The 26,305-nt window shown below is 39.8% G+C and overlaps 2 protein-coding genes across 9 annotated transcripts; both read right to left on the bottom strand.

Annotated features, from left to right (window-relative positions):
- Positions 1-116: 116 nt before the first annotated feature.
- mettl26 (methyltransferase like 26) lies at positions 117-4,528 on the bottom strand. Its single transcript, XM_080880366.1, has 6 exons — positions 4,200-4,528; positions 3,632-3,794; positions 2,376-2,435; positions 2,203-2,270; positions 490-568; positions 117-385 (listed from the first exon to the last, which is right to left on the bottom strand). The coding sequence occupies exons 1-6, from the start codon at positions 4,391-4,393 to the stop codon at positions 329-331; spliced, it is 621 nt and encodes a 206-aa protein (XP_080736492.1). The 5' UTR covers positions 4,394-4,528; the 3' UTR covers positions 117-328.
- A 121-nt stretch (positions 4,529-4,649) lies between these two features.
- On the bottom strand, positions 4,650-25,208 carry ccdc88aa (coiled-coil domain containing 88Aa). Of its 8 annotated transcripts, none has more exons than XM_080880323.1 (30): positions 24,963-25,208; positions 24,038-24,480; positions 23,866-23,957; positions 22,528-22,633; positions 20,151-20,220; positions 19,784-19,842; positions 19,615-19,698; positions 19,323-19,463; positions 18,983-19,161; positions 18,023-18,104; positions 17,158-17,316; positions 16,843-16,989; positions 16,552-16,696; positions 14,368-15,015; positions 14,069-14,274; positions 13,778-13,972; positions 12,977-13,107; positions 12,729-12,870; positions 12,479-12,652; positions 12,031-12,192; positions 11,614-11,891; positions 11,314-11,457; positions 11,015-11,201; positions 10,676-10,821; positions 10,396-10,488; positions 8,342-8,553; positions 7,598-7,678; positions 6,797-7,033; positions 6,551-6,616; positions 4,651-6,304 (listed from the first exon to the last, which is right to left on the bottom strand). In XM_080880323.1, the coding sequence occupies exons 2-30, from the start codon at positions 24,098-24,100 to the stop codon at positions 5,220-5,222; spliced, it is 5,514 nt and encodes a 1,837-aa protein (XP_080736449.1). In that variant the 5' UTR covers positions 24,101-24,480; positions 24,963-25,208; the 3' UTR covers positions 4,651-5,219. The 8 variants fall into 8 exon arrangements, with proteins under 8 accessions (XP_080736454.1, XP_080736449.1, XP_080736450.1 ...); XM_080880324.1 differs by having other exon boundaries at positions 24,038-24,462; XM_080880322.1 differs by having other exon boundaries at positions 24,038-25,208.
- Positions 25,209-26,305: the final 1,097 nt, after the last annotated feature.

Below are 26,305 nucleotides of genomic sequence, written 5' to 3'. Positions count from 1 at the left end.
CAGTATATTCTCTTAATTTTTCCCTCTTCAAAGCACTTCTGCCAAGTCAGTTTCACGCTTACAAAACAAAAAAAAGAATAGGCCATTGTCTTAAAGAATATATAGCACAAAGGCAACGTGTTTGTGAGATTTATTAATTTAACTCATGTGCAATACATAAGAATATAGGTTATAGGTTTGAGCACAACAGTTTACATTAACTTAGTTAATCTAATACCAGCATGTGTTAAAATGTGGAGAAAACATGATCCGTTTACGGCTCTTGAAAATTTGGCAATGTATCTGAGCTCCAAGTTAAGGCATTTTGACCATCCTGCATCAGGATGCTTCACACCAAACTTTCCTTCCTGAAAAGAAGACATTTGTTGTTTGCTGGCATGTCCACCTGAAAAAAAATGGCATCAGTAAATCAGTATACTACAAAACTGTTCTCATATTTTGCATGCTGACTTAAGATATGCTGGTTGCTTAAATGGGTTCATTACTTACTATTCTCTCCAGGTACAAACCATTGCTTTGTGCCAGAGAATTGAGGAGCGAGATATCCCTGAGTCCCCATTCTGGGTTTCTGCAAAATTAAACAACATTTTTTAAAATCCCCTGGTCACTTTTGCTTATCTTTATTATGTAATTACAAAAACAATCAAAATTTTTTCTTTGCATGTATTTTGTGAGTTTGGCTTCACAAATTATACAAGTTTATTAATTCTACTGTGTGCTTAAGGAAAAACATTTTCAAAAGACTATGATGATCTTAGTTGATTTTAAATATACTGTGTAAAGCCTTCTATGAGCAAACTGACACAATAATTCAGGCCGTCAAACCGACTCCTTCTCAAGACACTTTGCTCACACAGAAACAATAGACTATCCATGTGTTATTTAGGGCTGCCGCCAAATTTTCACTGTCATCTTCACTATGACAGTAAACCCCCAAAGAATTCCCTTTACTGATATTACGCTATATAACACAGTGTTTCTTCCTGTGTAATAAGTGTTAAATCCTGATTGCTTATGCTTAAAAGGTAGAAAAAATCTATTCTTCTTATTTATAAATCAGTTACAAGTTAATGGTTGTAACAAAAGCAAATTCTGAAAAGAATACCGGTAATATATATTTTCTCTACTTTTGAGTCCTAAGCAATCTGGATATACCCCTTACTACCAAGAAACAAGAATCCTATTTTTCTGTTGCAGCATGTTACTGGCTCACTACACTATTTTAAACAGAACAGCAGTGCTGTCAGCAGTGTATTTTGTCTCTATCTGGCAAATGAATTACATTCAAAATAAGAGTGTGGGAGGGTGGACAAATTCTGATCCACATCTCTACAAAAGCTGTGCAAATGGAAGAGTTATTCATATTAATAACATGACATCTAACATTTGATTTTTAAATATCACAAATATCAATACTAGTAAGTACAATAAGGGTTCACAATTCAAAAATGCAGGTCACACGCACACACATATATATGTATAGTCATTAGACAAGCTTTATATTAAACAGTTTTATATTAAGTGTTGTTTTTGTTGTTTTGATGAAAGAACCTGAAGAACCCATAGAAATCGTCAAATGTTGCGTTTCTTCCCTGGACATCGTCTGCCACACTTTTACTTTACTGTGTTGTCCTCAGTAGATGAAAAACATACTTAAGTGGGTTGAGATTAAGTGAAGGCCTAGCCCACTGAAAAAAAAATCTAACGTCTAACGCAGTATGATCTAATTCAATAACCATTTCCACTGTCAAGTGCTGTCCAATCAGTTTTGTATCGCTTGGATGAATCTGAGACGAGTAGAGCCCTGTACGCTTCAGAATTCATCTGCTACTTGTATCAGCAGTCAGACCATCAACAAACACTTATTTCTGAACATTTAGCTGCATCTCCTTTTACTCTCATCCTCTCTCGTCCACCATTCTTTTGACTGTCAATTATCACACCCTATCTCAGATGCTGTGATGAAAGCAGTGTATTTAAGCAAGAGTGACAGAGTCGCAAATGATGCATGAATTCTGAGCCTTTACTCCTGTTGACCTATAATATCACTGCTCAGGTTTACTTTTCACAGCAGGCTAAAAACCGTGGGCCAACAGGAAATGTTCTGGTAGTTCTGACAGGCAATCCACGACCAAAGCCTCCTCGTAAGATGACTGGCTTAAACAAAACTGTAAAAGAGCCAGAAAATACAGATGCCATTACCTCTGCCGTAGGCTGTAGTCAAAGTCCACATTGCTTTGAGGGACGATCTGACCATTCACTGCATACGGCTGAGAAAAGCAATAAAACATGTCACTATTACACGTTAAGTTTAGACTTGATAATGGCTTGTGATCTATGTCATGTTTTGTGACACCAAACGTTTTGCTACTCACCCCATAAGTCAGTAGAAGGCCCTGAGATTTCAACATTACTCCAGCCCCTCTGAATAAACCCTAAGAGAAGATAACATCTTAAGAACCACATCGCAGGCAGGAGGACATTTTGTTTTTGGTTTCTGTTTTATTGAAATAAGTGAGGCAGATATTGTGCAGAAGCAGGCTTAAAGTGATTATCTGAAGAGTTGTGGTGCAAGCATACTTCAGTTGGTATTATTTACACTTATGGCACCATAAATATCAGGGCCAATGAGTACAATGTCAAGCCAAACGAGGTGAATTTTATAGTAGAAATAGCAAATTATTGATCTAAAACAATCACAAAATGAAGCAAAACAGTTTTGCTGCTACAGCTTTAATCATAACTGAACCTCACTTCATAGTAGCCAGTTACAGCTAACGTCAATGTGTTGTGCGGCTGGTATGTATGAGATTGAGAGCCTTCTACATTTAGGTTACTATTACACCACTCGTGGTCACAGGGGTCTCTTTTCAACAAAGGTTACAAAGAGGCAGTTTAAGCAAATATGAAAAATGTCTTGACTATGTTAGCAATTTAGGCTTCTCCTTTCAGGAATTGTGCTGACTTTCTTTAGTAGAAATGTGTTTATATATGCATTTGAAAAGGACAAAATACATCGATATTACTACTACTACTAATAATAAAGGAATCAACCACATTTTAACTTATGATCCTTTTGTAGGTCCATAGGATTAAATTATAAATCCATATGACCACAGCAGGTCCCTAAGGTCATGTCATCAGGACCTGTTGGATGTGCATCATACAAGGCTGAGAACTAAAGGAAGCAGAGCTTTTGTAACGGTGACTCTGGAACTCTCCCTCTGAGCCTGAGATCTGTGGACTCAGGGATCTCTATTAAAAACAGCTAAAAACTCATAGTTTTTAACTTGATTTTGAGTAACTGTTTGTTTTAATGTTTTAGCATTTTTTGTTATTTTGTTATTTTGAAAGGTGCTTTCTTATAAACCCAGAGACAACAGTTCACTTAAGTGGTGAACAGGCTGAAAAATCATCAAAATCCCAGACCCCTATTTTTTTAATTAAGAGAAATAATAAAATATTCAAGTTGAATATCAGTGGAAAACGAGATGGCATTATCAAACGTTTCTTTGTTTTGTTTTTTTCTCTTCATAAGTCATATCACTCCATTTCCCCCTTAGTCCTCCATGCCTATAGTAGTGGCTCCATGCCACACAGTTTGAGAGAACCACTGAATCAGCAGTCCTACCTCTGTACAAGCCAAAGGAGAAATATGGATCATGTTGATGTTGAGCACCAGGTCGAGGCTCTCTGGCTGGATTCCTCCCCAGTATTGATAGGGCAGAGAAGCATCCAGGTGGATGGCAGGCTTCACATTGTTCAGCCGGTAGCGGGCTCTATATGCTTCTATACTAATGGAAACAAAAGACATTATGGGAACCCTCCAGGCCATCATTCTGGAGCAGGTAGAGTGGTATTAGAAAGACGAAGCATAAAACTTTCCATCAGATAAGAACTGCTGTGAAAACACAATTAATTAATTAATTATAATTTCCTGCATTAGATCAGATCAGAGAAACTTTATTGACCCGAGGAGAAATATGAGTTCTCATTCAACATACAACAAAACAATCGTATATAAAAAGTACGATTATAAACACAGATATAAATAGATGAATAAAAAACAGATATAAATATAAGAGATAAATATTAACACTAACGTTTCTTGGATATTAACAGCTAATATAGGTGCACAGATGTCCCAGTATATTATCTGTATTTCATAGTTTATACGCATGCACACATCTCTTGTTTACCTGACTATAGACTGGCGATCATACTCAGATGGCTGCCAGGTTATATTCGGCAGGGCCTGAGCAAAGTGTGTGACATGCTGCCCAGTACCGGAGGAGATCTCCAGAGCCAGCAGGGGTCTCCCGGTGTGCACACTATCCCGGAGCACCGCCAGGATGGGCTCCTTGTTCCTTTCCGCGGCGGCGGCGCTCAGCATCGTGCCAAACCCCGGGTATAACAGTCGACTTATACGGCGTAGTTTATGAAACCACTCCAGCAGGTCGGCGTAACGTTACAGCAGACTGAGTCACTCAATTCACCACCCCCGAATGTTTTGCTTTTCGACCGAAAATGGTCTAGTTCCGCATGTCCTCACGTGACTGATCTCCCATCCAATAAGAACACGGGGCGGGCCCAGGTTACAAAAGAATGACGAGCAAAAATTTTTCACATTTTGCACAGGTTTCTTTATTTAAGGGAAAATAGCGTTCACGTAGTAGAAGATATACACACGTCTTACATATGAGCAACACTTCCCACCTCAGATTCAAATACAAAATAAAAGAGACTCTAAAAGCAGTGCATAATAAGTTATAACTCGTGTATGAGGAACAGAACATAAATAGACGTTACAAAAATGAATACAATATTTTTGGCAAACACGAATATATTTACAAGTATGGCTAAGGTCTGAATGACACGCATAAATCTAATTAATTAGAGGTTAAACAGGAGATCTATCTACGTATCACTGAATGAAATTAAACATCATTTGTGCAAAACAATAACCAACGTGTAAATAATACTGTAACACTTTTGATCTGCTGCTCAGGTTGATTACTAAAGCAATGTAAAAAAAATATCAGAATGTCTTTTTATTGAACACACTTTTATAGGAGTTATGTACTTAGGTAGCCAGTGTAATACAGTGCAAACATACTGATTGCTTAAAATCCTTGTGTGCTGTGATGGATAATTGCTTCATAGCCACCTGCTTTATTTGAGTGACTAATTGTACAGTGATGTGACAGTGACGGCTGCTTTCATGCAACTGTGAGCTGCTCGTCTTTCCCTTCCAGCCCAGCTGCATGCTCTGGATTTTGACTCTGCTCATCTGCCATATTAAGAACTGTTTGCGGTGTGTTTTCGACAGATTTTGAGATTTCTCGTGAACAGGTTTGATCCAGAGGTGAATTTTGACAGAGGACGGTTCGGTTGGTGTCAAGCCCATCTAGACTAGTTGTGGTGGTAACCACAGAATCACCAAAGATTGTATTGGAAAAGACAGATTTGAAAGTGAATGAGGAGTCAAAAAGTGGCTCCTGCACAGCTGCTGGGTCTCTTGGAGGTTTGACAGGAGGAATGGGCGCAGGCTCACTGTTCTTAATCTCTGGCTCTGGTTGTTGATTCGGGCTTGCTGCTTCTTCCTTAATATTGCTCTCTGAATACTCTGAAACCTGGACAGGGACCAGGTCAGTCTTGACTATCACCTTGTAGTCACTGCTGACACTGGATCGTCGGGACGAGCCCTCTGCTGTTGAAATGACACTGCTTGCGCGAGGGAGACTTTTGGGAGACCACGGCCCTTTAAGTCGCCCTTCTTTTCCCATCGGGGAAGAGAAGCAGTTGAGGCAGCCAGACATTGAGGATGACTTGCCCTGAACATACAACACTGTGATTGGTGAACAAGCAGAGGCTTTGGTAGTTTCAACTTTGCTTGTGCTCAGTTTAGGATTCATCCCATTGAGTCCTGGATTGATTTTGCCTGTACCTCCTGAATCTGATGCGCGCCTTGTCATCTTCCCCCTTGACCCTCTTCGAATACTTTTTGTGCCCCTTCTAAGCCAGAAGTCCTGAGGCAGAACAGGATCTCTCTGTTTTGGTTCACATTGGATATCTGAAATCTTACTGTTAGCAGTGGGCATGGTAGAGGCTTTCTCTTTGTGCTGCTGCTTTGTGTGCAGGGGGGTTGAGGCATCACTGGGTGGTTGGTAGGAGGAGGAGGAAGAACGACGTGATGGAGGGTGCTGGACAGGGCTGCTTCCATTTGACCACGGCTCATTCTCCAGGCTCAGGTTGAACTCAACACTGCTCTCACTTTGGGCCCTGCTCTCAGCGCAATTCAGCCCTGAAAAGAGATTACAATGTTTTTTCAGAGCTAAAATTTATATGAAAATCATTTTAAAAAACATCTCTCTGCTCTTTCACCTTGATATGCTAAATGACCAATAGGGAGCAGCAGTTAACAGTTGCTGGCACTAAGGATCAACATAGAGATTAATATGAAACAAGGTCATGATTGCGATTTGATGGATTTAGTCTTAATTCCTGCATGTTTGTTGAATCCTCTAAATGAGTATCCCAAAGGTTTTACCGTGATTTTGCAGCTCATCATTGTCCTCAAGTCCAGATGGCAAATTGCTGTCATTTGAATGCTTATCTGTGGGGCAAAGAATAAAACAATTATTGTGTGAATGACACTTTTCTATGCTTAGGCAAGAACAGCGCGTGACAGTGTTTTAATTTAATTACTCTGCACTTTATTTTACTATATAATCAATTAAAATTAACAAAAGAAAAAACAAAAACAAAACAAACACTAGTTAATGGATGCCTCTACCTGTCAACTCAGAAACATCTGGAACAATGTCAGTGGTGGTGCTGTCGAGATGGACAGATGGCAGAGTGGTGGTATGAGGAAGGGGGAGGATGGACGAGATGGAGTCGGTAAATGATGAGGTCAGTGGGTCTTTCCTGCTTTCCTCCACATCAGCTTCTGACTCTTCCAGCTGTACTGAGCTGTCAGGCAAGCAGTTTACCTCTAATGGGGGCGAGGGACAGACTAAGCTGCTCAGGGCTTCATTGTTGGATGAAAGAATGGAAGAAGTGGGATGTGGATGACGTAAAGGAACAGAAAGATGAAATGGCTGTGAAGATTATGAGGGGTTTTTTTTCCAGTAGTGTGGTCACTATATAAACAGATGTAAAGGATGGAGCTTTTACATTATAATCTCAATCTGTTTCGCTTTCACTGCAGCCTGGGATTACAAAGCTACTGCCACAAAAGTCTCTTCCTGCAATGCAGCATTTCTTTGACCTCTGTGGTTCTAATAAAATACCCCACACTGTTCCAAATATAGCCACTCTGTTAGAAAATAAGTCCTGCAGCAGCCTGTATCTGCAAGAACATGCAATATCATAACAAATAACTTTAAATTAGGCTGGTGAAATGAGTTTGCCAATGATGTCCACACTGCTAACACATTACCCAGTTATTTTAGAACTTGGGGACAATGACAAATCAGATATGAGTTAGTGGTATGCTAGCATTAAAAAAGCATAAAGCACAAAGCTGTTGGAATTACTGAAGTAAGTAAAAAGGGCAAGATGAAGCCAGACAACGGACCACAGTCTTTCTTACATATGGAACGCCGAAACAGGGACTTGACTTTGTCTCTGTCCTTCAGCCGGTTCCTCATACGGGGAAACATTTTCAGAGTGGCTTTTTAAGAGTGACCACATGGGAGACACGCAGAACAGATAGAAGGGAGGGTGTGGATGCCAGCAGAGAGTAAGGGGAAAGAAAGAGAGGGGAGAAGTAGGAAGGGCAAAGACAAGGGGAAAAGAGAGCCGAGGGTGTTGGGAGGAGTGAATAAAAATATAAAGACAAGAGAAAGACAAAGGGGAGAAATACTGAGGATTCCTCAAGAAACTTGACACACCTCATGCACTGGAAAGAATGATGCTTTGAACATGAAACACACACAACATACTCTGATTTTTAATACACTAAGTATGCTTCTGTAAGTTTTCTTTCTGAGTTACTGATAACTAGTTTGTTCACACACTGCCATTGGTATATGTATAGTTACCAAAATGCACATATAAATGATGTGGAAACAGGTTTAGTTTAAAATACACATATTTATTTAAGCTTTCGCACCTTGATGGAAAATCTTAAGGCAGAAAATGGCTTTTTTGTCAAATTCTGGGAAGATGAGCGTCCTTCACACGTAGATGTACATGGACCTGATTTGTCCGTCACTTCACTCATGCATCTCTGTACAGTGGCGGCTGTGAATTGGATCTTACATGAACGCACCTGTATGATCTGCATGTTTCAGCTCTGATGATGATCTTTTGAATTTGAGAAGGAAATACTCACTGCTGTTACGTTGGGGTGAGATGACATCACATGCTGATGTGGAGGCTGAGCCTCCAGAGCCATTTGAGCTGATGAAAGAACTGTTGTCGTGACAGGAGAGCTGAGGCTCAGGAACGCCTGAGTGTGTGGGTGTGGGTGGGCGTTCAGGCCCATGCTCGCGGCTATTGGATTTCATCAGCTTCTTCAGCTTCAAAGTAATCCAGTTCCCACGTCTGTGGAAGAGCAGATAATTCAAGGGAAATCAAATAAATAATATAACACAGAGGATGGTCTGCACAGAAAATGCACTGGGCATCGATGTGGTTAAGCATCACCACTTACCCATCGAATTAAGCTTGAAATTCTTGTGATCAGATTAAACAATCAATACTTGAAGTTCATTCAGGAATATCTTAAAGATGTAAAAATGGTAAATGGTAAATGGCCTGTATTTATATAGCGCTTTACTAGTCCCTAAGGACCCCAAAGCGCTTTACATATCCAGTCATCCACCCATTCACACACTGGTGTGATGTATCCCAACAGAGACCTTCACTCTCAGTGTGCAGGCTTACTTCTAGTTCCAATTAGGGCTGCTCGATTATGGCAAAAATGATAATCACGATTATTTTCACTGAAATTGAGATCACGATTATTTGACGATATTTATTTAACCCTTTAAGACCTACCATAGAACCAAGTCCACCAGAGCTTATATATATATTTTTTTTTACATGCTGTAGTGCCATTTGTGGGAGCATTTCAAGTTGCTATACATCAATACAACTGTTATAGCCCATATTTTAATAATATGTATGCATTAAGTCCATAGTAATTACATAAATTGCAAAAAAGTGCAATAAACTACAAAAAAATTGAAAATCGCTTTTGTTTTGTTTACATATATTTCTACTTGGAGAAATTTAAGAGGTTTATCCCTCAAAACTTTAAATACAATAAAGTTGCAAAAAAATAGTTTCCCACCACAGGAAATTTATTTTGAGTGTCTTCATAGTTTTATTTTGGAGATACAGCAATTTTTATATACTGCAGGAAAAACAAAAAACAATCCTATGATGCAAATTTGCAAAGAAAACAGCAGGTGCATCATTTCACTGTGGGAAGTGTTACGAACAGCTGATAGGAACGGCAAAGCGTGTTTCTGGAATATTATGTTTTTGTTCCTGCAAGCGCTTTTTATGCAATTTTTGCAAAGCTATATGTGGAACGAAACCGTGACCGAGGACAAGCTGATGGCATAAGATGTAAGTACAACTCCTCCGGTTTCATATGCAAAACAAATTATTGCGCTAGCTTACACGGTTCAGGTTCTACAGGGATTTAAAAATAGTTACGCAAAACGGAGCATGCTGCTCTGACTGGCTTTAAAGGGTTAACAATGACTTTAAAAAAATAATATAAAATAGTGTGCAACACCACTGAAGTTTTTTTTTTTTTTTTAACTCTCTTTTCAACCAACAGCAGTCACTCTCCAAATAACTTCTGCTTAGCTTTCCGAGCTTCCCTCGGGTCCTCTTAATCAGCGGTCTCCAACCTTTTTTGCGCCACGGACCGGTTTATGCCCGACAATATTTTCACGGACCGGCCTTTAAGGTGTCGCGGATAAATGAGGGAGGGGCTAATAATCGGCTCAGTCATTTTTAATGATCGTTGAAAGCCCAGATCGTAATCGTGATTAAAATTCGATTAATTGAGCAGCCCTAGTTCCAATGGTTTCCAAAAGTTGAACAGGAGGCAGAGCCTTCAGGTATGAGGATCCTCTAATTAGTATAAGTATAAGGCTTAGTGACTCACGTGAGCCTGAAGCTAGCCTGAGTTATGCAGCTATAGGTTCAGGCTGCTGAGGGTCTTGCCATGATGCACTGAACATTTCACTTTTCTTTATCCTTATGCATTCACATGCCAGAAATATGACTACATACAAATGAATCATGTTCCATGCTATGAAATTGCCTTAATTGATCAAATAACTGTCTCTATGAACTGGAATTTATGTAAAAAGTTATAAAACTTGTTTCATCAACATAAACATGAAAATAAAGGTGTCCCCTTACCTGCGAGGAGGCGAGGGCTCATAAAACTTATATTGGTCCATTATCTTTTCCTCCAGCTTCTCTTTCTGCCTCCTCAAATGATTAAGCTTGTCACTGAAAAGAGAGAGATTATAGGTTAATCATCAATAGAATTTAGGTCTCACTAAAGGGGCATTTTTGATATCCTAATTAGCGAAATGTTTTGTTGTCTGCAGGTACCAAACATTGTTAAGTCCATTAGCAAAATACTATAGCATGAAGATTTGATCATGGTAAACTTACTATTGTCCTGTGCACTTACATATACTGGCGTTCTTCAACATGAAAGAGATCTTTGCTCTCCATAGTCTGCTCCAGCAAAGTCCGGTTCTGTAGCATCAGGGTCTCAATCTGGGCGAGCAGGTGGCGGTTCTCTTCCTCGAGGTTGCCCTTCAACTGGCTCAGCAGCTAAGCGTCAGATGAACATGCATGCTTATAAATAAACATCTATCAAAAGTCGCACTGATATGCAATTGTGAAAATAGGGTTGATAGGTTTCAGCCCCTTTGGAATTCTGAATTGGTTAAGCATTTGAAAAAAATGGTTGAAAGTTGTTATTTTAATGCAACCGTCAGATTATTCACAGGATTTGAAAGCATACCTCACACTGGTTTGTGAGTTTTGTGCACGTGATGTCGAGCTGCTGATAGTCCTTTTTGAGCTTCGAAAAGTCTGCCTCTAGCCACGTGTGCTCCAGCTTGGCCTCATTCAGCTGGCTCTTGAGCTGCTTGTGATCTGATGTCAGCGCTTCGTTATCGTTAAGAAGCTGGCGGTATGTCTGGTTCAGCCTTAAAAAATTATGTATCATGAGAAAAATTTCCTTTGTTGATATATCCACATATATATACATGCTCTGGAGTTTGTGTGTGTGTGTAGGTTTGTGTGCATGCACGTTCTCACCAGTCTTTCTCATCACGGAGTCTGCAGCACTCAGCAGCCGTTGTCCTGTGCTGTTCTTTCTCCAAAGCCATCCTCATCTGCTCCTCCTTGAGGGCTTTCTCCAGGTCTTCTAATTTGCTACGTTGCTGCAACAGGCTGTTGTATCTAAATAACAATCCAAACATGAATATGAAGTTCATGTTTGGGTTTAGGTTAACTGGCAATGCTCAGATTAAAGATATGAATGATCCTTAAGACAAGTGGTTTAAATGAACTTGTATGCAAACTTTTACCATCGTCCACAGCTCTCTTGTGACCTACCTGTCTTGAAGAGTGCGATGCTCCAGTTCCAGTGTGCGGTGGGCATTTTTCAGACAGCCGTGTTTGCCCATCAGGGCCTCATACTCCATGGCTTGTCGCTCATGCAGGACTGCCAGGCGCTCATGATCTCGTAACAGCTGCTCTTGAGCACCACGCAGCTCTTCACGTTCATGTATAGCACTGTCCCGTTCACTTTCTGCCTTAGACTGCTGCTGCTGCAGCTGAGTGTTTTGGGCCATAAGGGAGGCGCTCTGTGAATTCAGTGTTGACTTTTCCACCTGGAGAAAAACACCAAGGAATTAATGTAACATAAATAGTTTATGTATGCTGTTTACAAGAGCAGAAGCTTACCAGAGGATATTACAGAAGCTTTTATGTGAATTCTGTTACAGAGACTAGTGTGTATTGTAATGACACCTGCAGGGTTGCATTGTGTGTCTGCAATGCTGTGTTGTTCTCCTGCAGTGAGGCAGCCTGCCGCTGCAGGGCAAGGACCTGAGCCTGCTGGCTGTCAGACTGACTTTCCAGCTGTTTTAGCTGGGCTTGTAAAGCCTGGCGTTCTGCCTCCAGTGTCGCATTCTGCATAAGAGAGCAGGAAGATATTATGACAAACTGTAGCGTGGTATTAGCTTTAGCATAATTTGTGTGCCATTATCAAAAATAGGGAATCTCTGTGTACAGGAACCCATGATATAATTTAATATTGTACAGCTTTATGTGTTCTATGTTCCTCTTTATGTGTTTACAGAAATGTAAATGGACTGCTACTTATTTAGACACTTTTCTATTTTAACTGAGCACTCAAAGCACTTTTTACTACGAGTCTCATTCACCCAATCTCTCTCACACACACAATGTCACTTACATTTCTCTCGACTTCAATGAGGCGATCTTTTAGCTTTAGCAGTTCTTTGGTAGCTTCCTGACTTTCACGTAGCCATTCACTCATGGCCTTGCCAGTTTCTCTTGGAGGTGTGGAACTTGATGTTGTCCTCTCTTCCTCCTGCCTCTGTTGCAGGGCTTCATAGCTCAGCTTCACCTGTGTGATGGAAGACAGTCGTTCAAGTGGATCCAGAGAAACTAACAGGTCTGGGAAGCTTAACTTTATTCCTTACACTCTTTAGTTCCTGGCGCAGCTGCTGATTCAGAGAGGAGGATTCCTGCAGACGGGCCTCCAAAGAAGCCAACTTGTCGTCTTTTATCTGCAGAGACTTTTTCAGAGATGTCTCCAGCTCAGACTCGAGCATTTTGAACCTGCTGTGTATAGAAAATTATTTTGCGTTATAAAACTTTGCATTTGTTATAACATTCTCTTAAATAGTTACGTGATGGGAACAAAAAGCTCCAAAGAGTATGCACAGACCTGTTATCTGGTCTCTCTTGTTCAGCCTGATGTGCACTCTCCTGGTTCAGGACCTTCATTTCCAGATCATGGGAAAGCCTCTCTAGTTCATTGTCTCTTTGCTGGGTTCTCAGCTTCTCGCTAACTAGCTCCTAAAGATAGACAATACATTTCAAATAAAACAAACAGGTTTCCATAATAGCAGTATTGCTTAATCAGAATCAAAATCAGAATACTTTATTAATCCCTAAGGAAATTATGTAAGGGACGGCAATGTCATTTAGTTGGCCTGAAGTAGTTATATGAAGACTGCCACTAAAGGTTAAGGTGCTTAACACATTTATTAGACCACCACTCATAAAAAATAAAGAAAATATGAATATTTTAGAAATCTGTCAAAAGCTTGTGTAAAACTAAAAATTATATTGTTATTTATTAGGTAAATAACAAAATGAATTCATGTTTATACCTAAATTTGAGCCAGCAAAGTAGACAATTTTTACTGCAAGTAAACAATTAAAATTTGGGATCTTAATCAAAACATAATGATGTTCTTTACTATTTTTTCAGTATTTTTAGTAAAACTGTAAATTTGAAAATTCATGAATAACAACAATATTTTTATTTTAGTGTTAAAAATGTAATGTTGATATAAAAAGCTTGTGCTTCTGGTGTATTAATGATTACAGAAACACAAAATAAAATCATTTTAGTAATTACCAGTACGGTTAGGCCAGCTTTGGCATAAACCTTAGATTGGGTGACAGTCTAATAAATGTATTAAACGCTGTCGGTCATGTTATGCATCCAGTCAGTCCTCACTTCTCTGAGGGTTGCCAGGGTTCTCTGGTCGATAGCAGCCTGCTTGGTCAGTTCTCTGTTGTCTCTCTCCAGGCCTTTCACCCTCTCAGCAGTTTCCCTTAATCCGTCCACTTCCTTTACAAGAAAACGCATCTCCCTTTCCAAGCTAGCCATACAGACATTACTGCTGTCTAATTTGGCTTCTTGGATTTCAGCCTGAAATACAGGAAAGTAGAACAGTCGATAAGGTTTCCAAACATTATCTAACGCTAGAAAACTGATATCTTTATTTTTAAAAAAAAAATTGTCCACCTGTTGCCGGAGTCGTCGATTCTCTTTCTCTAGCTGCCTCTTGTCTCTCTCCAGGGCAGTTGTTTCATGCTCCAGGGTCTGCTTCTCTGTTTCTAACTGCTCCAGGCGTCGTGCAGAGATGCGAAGTTCCTCTAAAGAGGCCTGCAGGCTCTGATTCTCTGCTTCCAGCTCCTCAACCTCTGCCTCTAGACGCTGAACCTTTCGGTCTTGAACATGGAGAATGATAGAAGAAATAAATTAATCTGAAAATGTTTTGCTATATAAGTACAAAAACACTACTTATTTTCTATGGGACCTACCAGTGTTGTCAAGTGAAGTTTGTAGATGCTGATTTATTGTGTCCAGGGCCCTGCATTTGGCCTCTAGCCGCTGTGTGTGCTTGCTGGCATAGGAGGAGCGTGTTGGCAGACCTGTGAAGATGCTTTCATGGCGGGGACTGCTGTTCTTTGAGCCAGGCAAGTGATCATGTGACCTCACAAAATAATGGCGCCTATTGTGATTGTTTTCTAAGACTTCCAAATCAGACATCCTTTCTTTGAAATGGTCTCCACTATCTCCATCCTCTAGCTGTCCTTTCTCCTGGATATTACGCTCTGGATTAGCTGTGAGATGGTTCACACTCTGGACTCGCTCCAACTCCTCGGTGTCTAGCTGCTGATGGCAGCTTAAATCCCCATTTAGCATCGACTCTGTTACAATACTGAGGGAGACTCCATTAGAGTGATTTTTAGCATTCGAGCAGGAGGTCTGCAACACAGAGGACTCGTCTGTTGATGAGGTACAGTTGTTACTACACATCGCCAGGTGGCTATGTTTGGTTTGTGTGATGTTATTAACAGAAGCTCTGAGCTCCTCTATAATCTTCAGGAGATGTTTGTTCTCTTTCTCCAGTTTCAGCAATCGACTGCAGGCCCTCTCACTGACCTCCTCACTCAGGGTCTGCTGGCCTTTTGACAAACACACAAACACACAGTTAGTTTGCAAGACGCTTGAGAGAAACAAGTGAAAATAGCTCACTTTTCTAGGAATGTTATTAACTGGTCACTTTCACATTCTGCAATGCTGCTAGTTGCAAAAATATCATTAAAAATAAGTTTGGTATCAGTAGAAGCGCCACTCATATGTACAGACATGCCTCTGATTCACTTTTTGTAACAGAGATTCATTTAACAAAGACAATAAAAGTCACATCTTAAGCCTGATTGTTGAGTATTTCAAGTAAATAACTTATTTAAGAGATGGCACAATAATGCATGCACACCTTTACATAACTTATCCTTATCTACTCTCACTGGAAAGTACACTATATTGCCAAAAGTAGTCACGCATATGAACTTGAATGACACAGCATTCTTAACTCGCAGAGTTTAATATGATGTCGTCCCATCCTTTCCTGAAATAGCAGCTTCACATTTTTCTGGGAAGCCTTTCCACCAGGTTTAGGCGTGTGCTTATGGAACATTTTGACCATTCATCCAGAGGTTGGACATGATGTTGGACGAGAATGCCTGGCTTGTAGTCTCAGGACTCTGTGCAGGCCAGTCAAGGTCTTTCAGGCCAAACCTGCTGATCCATTTCTTTTAGGACTTTGTGCACTGCTCATCTGAATGCACTGGGCTATCTTCAAACTATTCCTATACATTAGGAGCATTAAATTGTCCAAAATGTCTTCATTCTTTTCACTGGAACTAAGGGGTCTGTCAGGGGCTGGGTCTGTAGCCTGACATTTTGAGGTTGTTTTTGTATTATTGGTGCCTTATGTTATATTGGAAATATGTTAAGTTCTTGTGTTGCTATTATTAGTTAGGACAGGGGTGGGCAACTCCAGGCCTCGAGGGCCGGTGTCCCTGCAGGTTTTAGATGTGTCCTTGAACCAACACAGCTGATTTAAATGGCTAAATTAGCTCCTCAACATGTCCTGAAGTTCTCCAGAGGCCTGGTAACAAACTAATCATGTGATTCAGGTGTGTTGACCCAGGGTGAGAGGTTAGCCACACCGGCTATGCAGCCGTGACAGGGCCGAGCCCAACTGAAAATCAATCCCATGCCATAATCCATCCTCCACCAAACGTTACACTTGGGATAATATAGTCATAAAATTATTATTCTCCTGGAAAACTATAAAACCTAGATTTATCCATTGGATTGGCAGATGGGGAAGTGTGATGCATCACTCCAGAGTCCAGTGGGGGCATGCTTTACACCGCTGTATCCAATGCTTTGCATTGCACTTGGAGATGTAAGGCTTGGATACAGCTCTTCAACCATGGAAACCCATTCCATGAAGTTATCTACACACAGTTCTTGAGCTAATCTGAAGACCACGTGAAGTTTGGAGGTCTGTAGTGACTGACTCTGCAGAAAGTTGGTCACCTCTGCACACTACCTGAATTCAGTGATTTGGATGGGTAAGTGAATACTTTTGGCAATATATTGTAGATTAGCCTAAGCTCTCATTATTCCTTCTTTACACCCACTCTTACCCTGGGAGCTTTCTGTGGTCTTGGAGAGTTGCTCTAACTCCCAGCCTAGGTGCTGGGACTCCTCCATACTCCTCCTCTGTGCCAAACACAAAGCCAAGTTGTCCGTTTGCAATTCCTCAATGCGCCTCCGATCTGCCTCCCTCTCCTTAAGTGAAAACCCAAACTATAAGCGGTGGTATAAGAGCGCTACCTGTCCAGCTGGTGAACAAGCTAGATGAACATTAAAGATGAAATCTAACCTTCCAGATATTTTAAATGATATTTCTGGTAAACTCTGTGGAGATGTCTGACCTGTTCCATGTCATGGACCTGGGCCTTCAACAGCAGATTGTGTTTCTCCAGCTGGTGGATTTTATCTGAGCGTGCCCTCCAGCCTTCCAGTTGATCTTCCAAAACCTCTTTAGTCTCCTGGAGTACCCTATTATCCTCCTTTAGCTCCTGAAACATGAAAAAATATTTAAATTCACCTTAAATACTAAACCACACTGAATCCCACCCAATCATCATATTTCTCTTTATTTGAATCTTTCACTACACTAGTTAATTAAAAGTCTATTGTATGTTTGTAATGTATGTATGTTCTACATGTATTTATTCTGCCTCAACCTCCACTTTGGCTTTGTAGAACTCCATCTTGTGCAGTTGCTCCCTGTAGCGTCCCACTTCACTCTCCAGCTTGTCCGCCTTGATGGCTCGCTCTCTCAGGGCATCCAGTTCATCACGGTAAGTGCGGGCTGCGCGTGCATCCAGAAGCAACTGGGAATTCTGGTAAAGTTAAGAGAAAAGAATGTTTTATAACAAAAAAGTCTTAAGCTTGATACAGCTTTTTATAGTCAGAAATTTCCGCCATAAACTCTAAAGTTCATCATCAAACATCAGTTCAACATCAAATAGCTAAAACAGCAGAGAACACTGACTTAGTTTAGTTGGAAACACGAATGGAAGATTTGTGTGTTTTTTGTTATGGTAAGACGTGAACATCCAATCTGTTGTCATGTGATAACTTTATCAGGGAAAGCCAAGGCACATATAAGTAAGTAAAATGTTATTAATAAAGAACCTTTAGAGACAAAGATCATGATTAAGTGTTTCACAACAATATAAAATTTAAGGTGATATAATAACTTTTTCCATTCCACTAGACAAAAATGGCTGTAAGAAATTAAATACTGCTTTTATTTTCACTAAATATTTAATTGTTATAAATATATGAACCATGTTAACTAGTGTGACCATCTAAGCCACAAATGCAAATTGAGATTTCCCGAGCAGACAAATCCACAGGGGCTTTAGCTGTACATCTGAGTCAGTGTTCAGAGGTTTAAGTTAGTAGTTATTAAGCACGGAGCTGCAGCAAAGTACAGCGTTCAATAATCTGCATAAGCTGCAGAGAGGTCAGGAGGTTACTGTTTGTCACCATTAGCTGTGATTTTTTTTTTTTCTTTTTTCAACGTGTTCTTTGACTTCAGACCTCCTGCTGGATTCTCTTCAGCTCAGCCTCCATGTTCTCCAACTCATGTCTGCAGTCCAGCATTTGTTCACTCTTCTCCTCTCTGGTGTCATGTGTGGATCACAGAGAGACATAAAGTTGGGAGGTTAGCATGCGCTACATTTTAAACACGAATTGAAAATGTTTAAATAATAAGTAAGCATAACAGAAATATAAGCCATTCTGACAAAATGGATCAAACATTAGCTGTTAAGCTTCATTTCTTTCCTTCCCACATGCTGATGACAAAAAAAGTGTGTTCATTTTCTTATATAAAAAAGAATAGTCTAAGGCCATTCAAAAAAATCAGAGCATGGCTTTATGTGACATTGTGTTTCTGAACAGTATGTGAGCTGATGGGATGGACAGCAATGATGGAACTGAGATCTTGATTGGATCAGCTTTAGCGTGCGTGTGTTCGTGTGTGCAGTATCTGCAGATATGCAGAGCAAATATGGGTCAGTGGTAGTGCATAGGCATTGAACCTGCCAAGCAGGCAGTAATGTGGGCCAAACTCTGCAGGGCATCTCTTATCCTGTACTATCTCTCTCTCTCTCTGCCTCCTATTTATTCCCTACTGGCAGTTACACAGAGGAAACCCATTTACCAATCAGCACCGTTAGGAGGAACTCTACAATGCTTAACCTAATAATCTTTTAATGTGGGAGAAAAGCAAACGCTTTACTCTGCAAACATTTTGGTGACATGAAGGGGACAAAAGATGAAATAAATCTGGGCAGAAAAGTTCTACAAAAATTCCAACTTACTACAACCTCTTTTGTATTAGTTTGCCTTTTTTTAACGTTGATCCAATCTATGTAGTAACTTTCACATGAAAATGTTCTGATCTCCAGTTAGTGTAAAATATATCTTAACTTTTTAAGCTAATTTTAGTCAACAAACAAAGAAAACAATTATTTTTCCCACCTATCACATACTTACAGTTCTTGTCTAAGTCGTCTGATCTTTGCCTTAGAGTCAGCCAGTTCGACTGCAAGGTGTTGCTGGGTCCCCACCTGCTGCTGCTGAATTGTAGGAGAGTAGCTGGCAGACTGTGGGCTGGAGGGGCTACTGAGCAAACTTACCACACCCTCTTTCTCCTGCATTAGCTCTGCTATAGTCTGCAAATAGGAAGCAGGATTAATACTACAGGTTGAACATTAGTGATGAGTGTACAGTATCTGAGCTCAGTCTAAAATGAAAAGCATCTTAATAAAATAATATCCATTGTTCCTATAAAAATATGTAGCTAATACTGTTTGTAAATATGAAAATTAAGTACCTCCAGATGGGTATCCCTCTGATCCAGCAGGTGTCGGAGGTGTGTGGTCATGTTCCTTACTGCTGCCTCCATATCATCGGGGTGCAGCTCACTAGACTCCAACCACTGCAGATCCAGCACATTGTCTTGACTGTGAGTCAACTGTTAAACACGGGACATGACAATCAGCGTAGTTGAGGAAAGAATAATACAAAACACAGCAACTACACAAACAACTGCACAAAAACAAATGATTACCTGTAAAAAAAAACCACTGTAGCATTCAAAGCATATGTCATATAAAGTCAAATACCTCCTGAATATGAGCAGCTATTGCTGCTTTTGTCTCAAAGTCAAGTGTCTGGATTCTCTCAATGTACTCCTCTTTCTTCTCACACTGTAAAAATGCAAAAATGCACAAATCTGACCCAGAAACGTAAAACATAAACACCATTTTAAAATATGAATCACTCAGTATTTACCTGAACTGCACATCCCAATAGTAATAGCAAAAGTTTCCTCATTTCATCCAGGCTTTGTTCTATGAGAGTAAAGAAATTGAATTATTGGAAAACAAACCCACTGGATCGAAGTAGGACTGCTGTCACGGATTTAAACTGAACACAGCGCTGGTTGGTGTATTTGGGTCATCACTTGCGGAAGCATTGCCATCAGAAGTTAGTGCGGCTATCAGACTGATAGCGGTGTGCAGTTGAATTAAAGGAGCTGAAAAGAGTCTGTTTCATTTTACAGACTCAAAGGTTTTCATTGTTAACTATTCAGAAATCACTGACCACTGAAAATCAAGCGGTGCATATTGGGAATGTATAATCGTTTTAAAGAGCATACCACAGTAAGGAGTCCTGCCAAGCAGCAACACATTTGGCAAAGGAGTCATGATTAATTGTCTCAGATTATCCTACAAAAGAAGAGACAGAAAAGAGAAGAGAGATGGTTAGAGAAAAAACCCCACATTTAGGCTAAAGTGAAACAAGGACAAAACACTTCTTGCATTCTAGCCAAAGTGTTTGAATAGATGGAGAAGTATGTATGTACAGCACATAGGACCTGCTCAAATACATGTATAGAAACACTGCCAACAAATGGTGAGTGCTCTGAATGGGTAAATGACAGAGCCAGTTTCCCTGGTGCCGTGGTGAAATTCTGTAAAACTGCTGCAGCCTTGTCCCTGCCTAAGTTTCCCATCATCCTTTCTTTTTGAACCTTATGCGACAGCTCCTCTATAGAACTGCACTTGTTATTATTCTGTCTCTTTCATATTGAATCACTGCATCTCCTTAATGTAAGCTTTAGCTCCATTAGGTCAAAATCAAACAAAAATACACTAATTCAAACAGCTGCAGCTGCACTATTTGTTTAGCACAAATTATTAAATGACAGCAAGCTAGATGCTATACTCATGTTGTAATTGTAGACAGCGTCATACATACTAAACATGTTAGCCTTGTAACTTTGAACCATGTTCACACACTGACATTTAGCTGAAAGTTCCAGTTAAACCAGTGCAGCGGTCAAGTCTTTTAACTGATCTTAGAGAATGAAAATAACCAAAAATAGACTGCAACACTTCTAGATGCCCTAGATCTACAGTGCCTTACTAATAATAATTTTAATGCAAAAATAAACATGGCACGCTGCAGTTTATCTCAGACTGTCTCTGTTTCCATTCACTGGGGACAAACAACTTAAAATGTGTACAGTTAGGTCCTGAAGTCTTTGGATAGTGACACAGTTTGTGTAATATAGCTGTTTGTGTAACGTTACTGTATAGAGAAGTCGAGTGCAGAGTTTCAGCTTTAACTCGATGAGTTTAACGTAAGTATAGCATTAACTGAACTGCAGACGTTTTTATACATAGTTCCTCATTTTCAAAGTTTCAAAAGTAAGTGGACAAACTGACATAATTTTAAAGAAATAAGGATTGTTCTAACATTTGGATAAAAAAAATCATTTACAGCAAGTCTTAAGTCTAGAACCCATGAAGATCACGAAATACTGTTCCCTCCATTGAGATGCTCTACCAGACTTTTCCTCCTGCCTGCCTTCTGTTGGTTCTCTCCTCCGTCAGTTATGCCCTCAATAACTGAAAAGCCTGTTCTACTGAGGTGAGATAATATAACTGATTTGGCCATTGAAGAATATCCCACTTCTCTGCCTTGATAAACTCTTGGTTTGCTTTTACAGTGTGTTTGGGTCACCATCTATTTATGCTGTGAATTGCTGTTCAATCAATTTTGCAGCATTTAGCTACATCAGAGTAGAGATCATAGCCCGGTATAGTTCAGAATGCACAGCCCGTTCTCACTCCCGAGGCGTAACATGTCGACGTTTTGTCACCTAGCGTAAAATGTTATGCTTTGGGAGTGAGAACGTGTTGGAATGCACCCTTTTTAAAGAATAATTTGTCCACTGTTAAAGTTTCTGACAGATTGATTCTAGTTTTTCAGTCTAAAGATTATCTTCACTTGCATGGACATCCCTTTGGACCTCATTACTGAGTTTGTCAATTGTTCTGTTACTTTTCAGCCTCTAAGATTAGTATAAAAATAGACGATCTGTATAAAATTGTGTATAATTCCTAAACAATTAATGCATTTTTTTGATTTCTTGAATTAAAGATGAAAGTCTGAACTTCATTGAATGTTGACTCTTTGATTTAAAATGCATTGTGTTGGTGTGCAGAGGTACTATTAACAACATAACTAGCAGACATACATGTATGTTTTCAAAAACCAACTACAGTAGAAATACTGCTACTGTGGTTTCATTTGTGTGGATTATCCTTTCCTTAAGATAATCAATTCATTGTCCTGTTCTCAGTGAAATCGCTTCTCTGGTGATTCTGACTGATTTCAAGGGTTAAATTGTGCTTAATTACTCTGACACAGACAGAAAATCCAAGATTTTAACACCACTGGTGTCTGCCCATGAATTTTGCAACTTTATACGTCAGTCTAAAGCTCTGTCTGTGACTCTGACTGCAGCTTTACTCTGGCTCTGGCTGTGCTCTAATGCCGCTCCTGTGCCGATTACACAGATGTTCACATGACTGAAATTTAGGCCATGCATCTTAAGAAGAACTAGTTGATCTGCTAAGTCATCCAGTATGTTGAAGTTAAAGTAAACCCAGACTATATTATAATCTGATGTTAAGGGAGATTGAAAGCTTAGCTGCTGCTGTATCTATAAAAAAATGGGAACTCACCAGGTAAAATGTCTTGATCTGCTGCACGAGAAAGTTCAGGTTCTGGATCCTCTGACTTGGATCCTTGCTCATTTTCTTTGCACCCTGAGATGAAGCTGAAGGATTTCTGAAAATGTAACATAAAAGTGTTTTACTTGACATTACTGCCATTTTCAAACCAACCAGCAAGCAGTCAAACATAATTAACATGTTTGGATAAGAAGAAGCTGCAACTGATAGAAATCTTGACTCGGAAACATTCACAAGATCCCTATTCATTCCCAACTTTAGCCTGTGTGACATCATTCCTTCCTGCCAACAAACTGGAGTTTTGTTTTGTTGTGTTTCTAAAGCTTGATGTTGTTATAGGTTGTTATGGAGGTAAGATTTCATTACTGAGAAAGTGAAACATATATATACGCTTAATATACGATGATAAAAAGAAGAAGGCAAAGCGTAAAAAGAGTCAGTCATAATTATTGAAACAGACACAAATATAATGCTGAGCTGCCGAGTCTCCCTCTGTGTGCTGTTTGTCCTGTTCTGTACTCTTTCCCCCTCCCATCTGTGTCCCAGTGGCACTAAACACCAGGCCCTAATCCCAAAGGGTCTTCCCAATCCAGGAGATTATCCCGCCTCTTCCCCTCCCTTCAGTGCAACTTTTTTTTTTCATGTAGAACTGGTTATTGTGACCCTGGGGAGATAATTGGGGTGAATGGATACTATAGATTTGCAATGGCTAAAGAGCATTATCCACAAGTACACTCGATCATAGTTTTTTTCCTCTTTCTTTGGAGTGCTTCAGTTTTAGTTAGGAGTCATCTATCAATCTTTGAAGTGTCATTTAACTTGCACATGAAGGCTTAACACACTGGTTTGGTAGTGTTTGCTAAGGACGAGGGTAATTCCCTCAGAACATAAGGCAAAACTGTCATAATCTCTTAAGTAGCATCTTGCCAGTATGGATGAGGTCTCTCATGTTTTGGTTAATCTCTTGCCTTCAGTCTGGTCTGTCTCAAGCCGTACATCTCTGGGTAACTTTTATGCTAATTCTAACATTTATGTCAGACACCCAAACCTGTCAGTATTGAGGAAGTCTGCAGCTGACTACAAAGATCCCCTTTATTACTGCAGAGTAACAAAGCTGGTACTGTTGATCCCTGGATAAGAATGTTAGCAGATGCTTCATACAGTATCAGTGGATGCTACACCATGAAGCAAGAGGATCAGAAATCAGCAAAAAAAAAAAAGATTCTTTATTGACCACAGTCAGCCAAAAATCTGAATTTATCTTGACACAACTTAGATTGAAAATCAGATAAATGAACAGGAGGCTCAAACTGGGATAAAATTACTTACATTTGGGTCATTATGTCGTTTAGAAAGACTCCATCCAGCAGTTCAGAAAAATCCAAGTGCATGCCCCCATCATTTGGCACGAATGTCCTCACCTAAACAGCAAAGAGAATATGGGATTTGAGGTCGATATCACAGTATCTGTGAGGAGACCAGAGCATTGTACATCACTTACCCAAGTGACAAGTGGGCTCAGCATGAACTGATCCAGACAGGGCAGAAAAACTCCACTCTCCATCGTTAGCTAGGCTTTGAGTGACTGGTCTCAATAGAACATCCAAGTTGATTTAATCAAGAAAAAAAAATGATAGCACGAAATACATCTTTTAAATGAAGTGATCCAATCGTCTATTCAGGTCGTCCCGTCCATCTTCTTTAGAGAAGAATTCCCTCTGACACTGCGCTTTGAATTGTCTTTGCTTTCTCTCACAAACTCGTAAAATCTCGCGGTTTAATTTTCGATAAGTGAACGTTTAAACATGTGCGGATTTTGTCCCGGAACAGCACACACGGACATACATCCTCTCTGGTCCTCTGCTGCAAAGGCATCTGCTGTCAATCCTCCTCCCCCCCCCCCCCTCCTGCTCTCTGCTCGTCGCACTGAAAGAGTTGGCACTGCTGTATTAGGGATGTTTAAAGGAGCAAAGAAGTTTGAAAAAGTGGCATTTGAGCCAAATAGAAATATCACCTCCCTAATATAATTTAACTCTAAAAAAAAAAATCCCCTTGGGTTCATATTCTGAAGTTACTGCAGCAGAAACGCCGAAATAGCTTTGCCTTTAATCTGTTACCATGGTGATAGCGCCCCCACCCCTTCCTTTCAGCAGCAGTAGCCTCTTTTCCACCGGGCAGCAGAAGTAAGGCTGCTGCTGCTGATACATCCACTTCAGCTGTAGCCACTTAGCATTGCTCGTAGATGCTAAGTGGAGCTATTAAATCCCCCTACTCCCCCAAAAAGAAAATGCAGCCCACCGGTAATTTTATACAGAAATACACAGTCCAACCCAGAAAGCACAGCAATCACTAAAAGCGTTAATCTGAATTCAAAAGGTTGCTAGACTAATCTAGAAACATATCAGAGACGTCGTTGAGGTTCTTACCTCTGAATACATCAGAATACATCCAAAATAAACTCACAGTACAAAACTTTGGCACGCAAAAGACCATAATGGTGTAACAGCACCACCTCGTGTTTAAGTTATACATTTTTTGTGCACAATTTCTAGATAAATTATGTTTCATCTTGTTCTCTCTATAAACTCCACAAGATGCTCGGTTGAACTTTCCCTCGTCCGATGTAAACTTATTTTAAACTCTTAATAAACAGTCATGAGTCTACTTCTCACCTTCCGGTGTTACACTCTCAAGACTCCGGGCGGAACACATGGGTAAATGCAATTCCCATTGCTACAAATTACAGTTTATACATTTAAAATCGTAAAGTTGTGTTTATATTAAGAGTGTCACAATAACCCTGAATGATATTGATATCTGGTCAATATTACTCGTAAGATAACATCATGAACAATTGTGCAATTGATCTTTCTATATGTTTTGTTCATTTATGATTCCAACAATAACTGTAAATGTGTACAAGTCTACATTACTGCTTTAGAACAGTAGAATGGTGGTTCCTAAAGTGTGGGTTGAGGCACCCTGCTAGGCATCAAAGGTACTGCAGATTGGCTGCAGAAATAAGAGAAATTGTGGTTGAAATTACTCACTCAAGTGAGTATGTACAGTTAGACAGTTTGATTTATAAGACAGAATTCAAATTGGTAATAGCAGGTTAGTTTGTGGTACGACTCATTAATCTGACCTAAATTTTTTTGCTCTTGTACTGAAAGTGGGTCATACATTGGCCTTAACACTAGGTAGCATTAGCAATTTATAGCCAACAGCCTGTGTTGCTTATATTTTTTTGAGTAAAATGTTCAAGGAAATACATCACTTTCATTTTGTTTAAAGTTAAGATTTAAGGCCCCACTGAATTTTCTGATTTGTGAGTGGGCTGCACCACTCTTGACTTTAGTAATTGTTGCTACAGAAAGATACAGAAATTAATTACTCGATATGACATATGATCCTCCACATTTACTTACAAATAAACATTATCATACATTTTTATACAGAAGAATTTTTCTTCTTGTCTCCCATCACTCACAGTACCATGGGTTCAGACGTTTGCTTAGGGACGAAATCTTTAAATGGCTCAAATGAGCAGGAGAAATGAAAACAACTTGGCCTTTAATACATTGCCTAGAAACAAATACTTCTGTTTTTAGTGTACAGGTAACATTTTTCTCTCTCCTTTTTGGGTATTTTCTTGTAAGTTTGCTGTTTGTCTGTCCACCCTTGAGTGGCCAAAAATATTCTGAAAAATATTTTCCTTATTTTCCTTTTTCCACAAACCTTGACTTGATCTCAGAGGATAGATGTTTTA

This window comes from Rhamphochromis sp. 'chilingali' (genome assembly GCF_963969265.1).
Source record: "Rhamphochromis sp. 'chilingali' genome assembly, chromosome: 4".
Classification (NCBI taxonomy): domain Eukaryota; kingdom Metazoa; phylum Chordata; class Actinopteri; order Cichliformes; family Cichlidae; genus Rhamphochromis; species Rhamphochromis sp. 'chilingali'.
The sequence above is the reverse complement of the archived record's forward strand: the minus strand, read 5'-3'. Positions and strand labels throughout refer to the sequence as shown.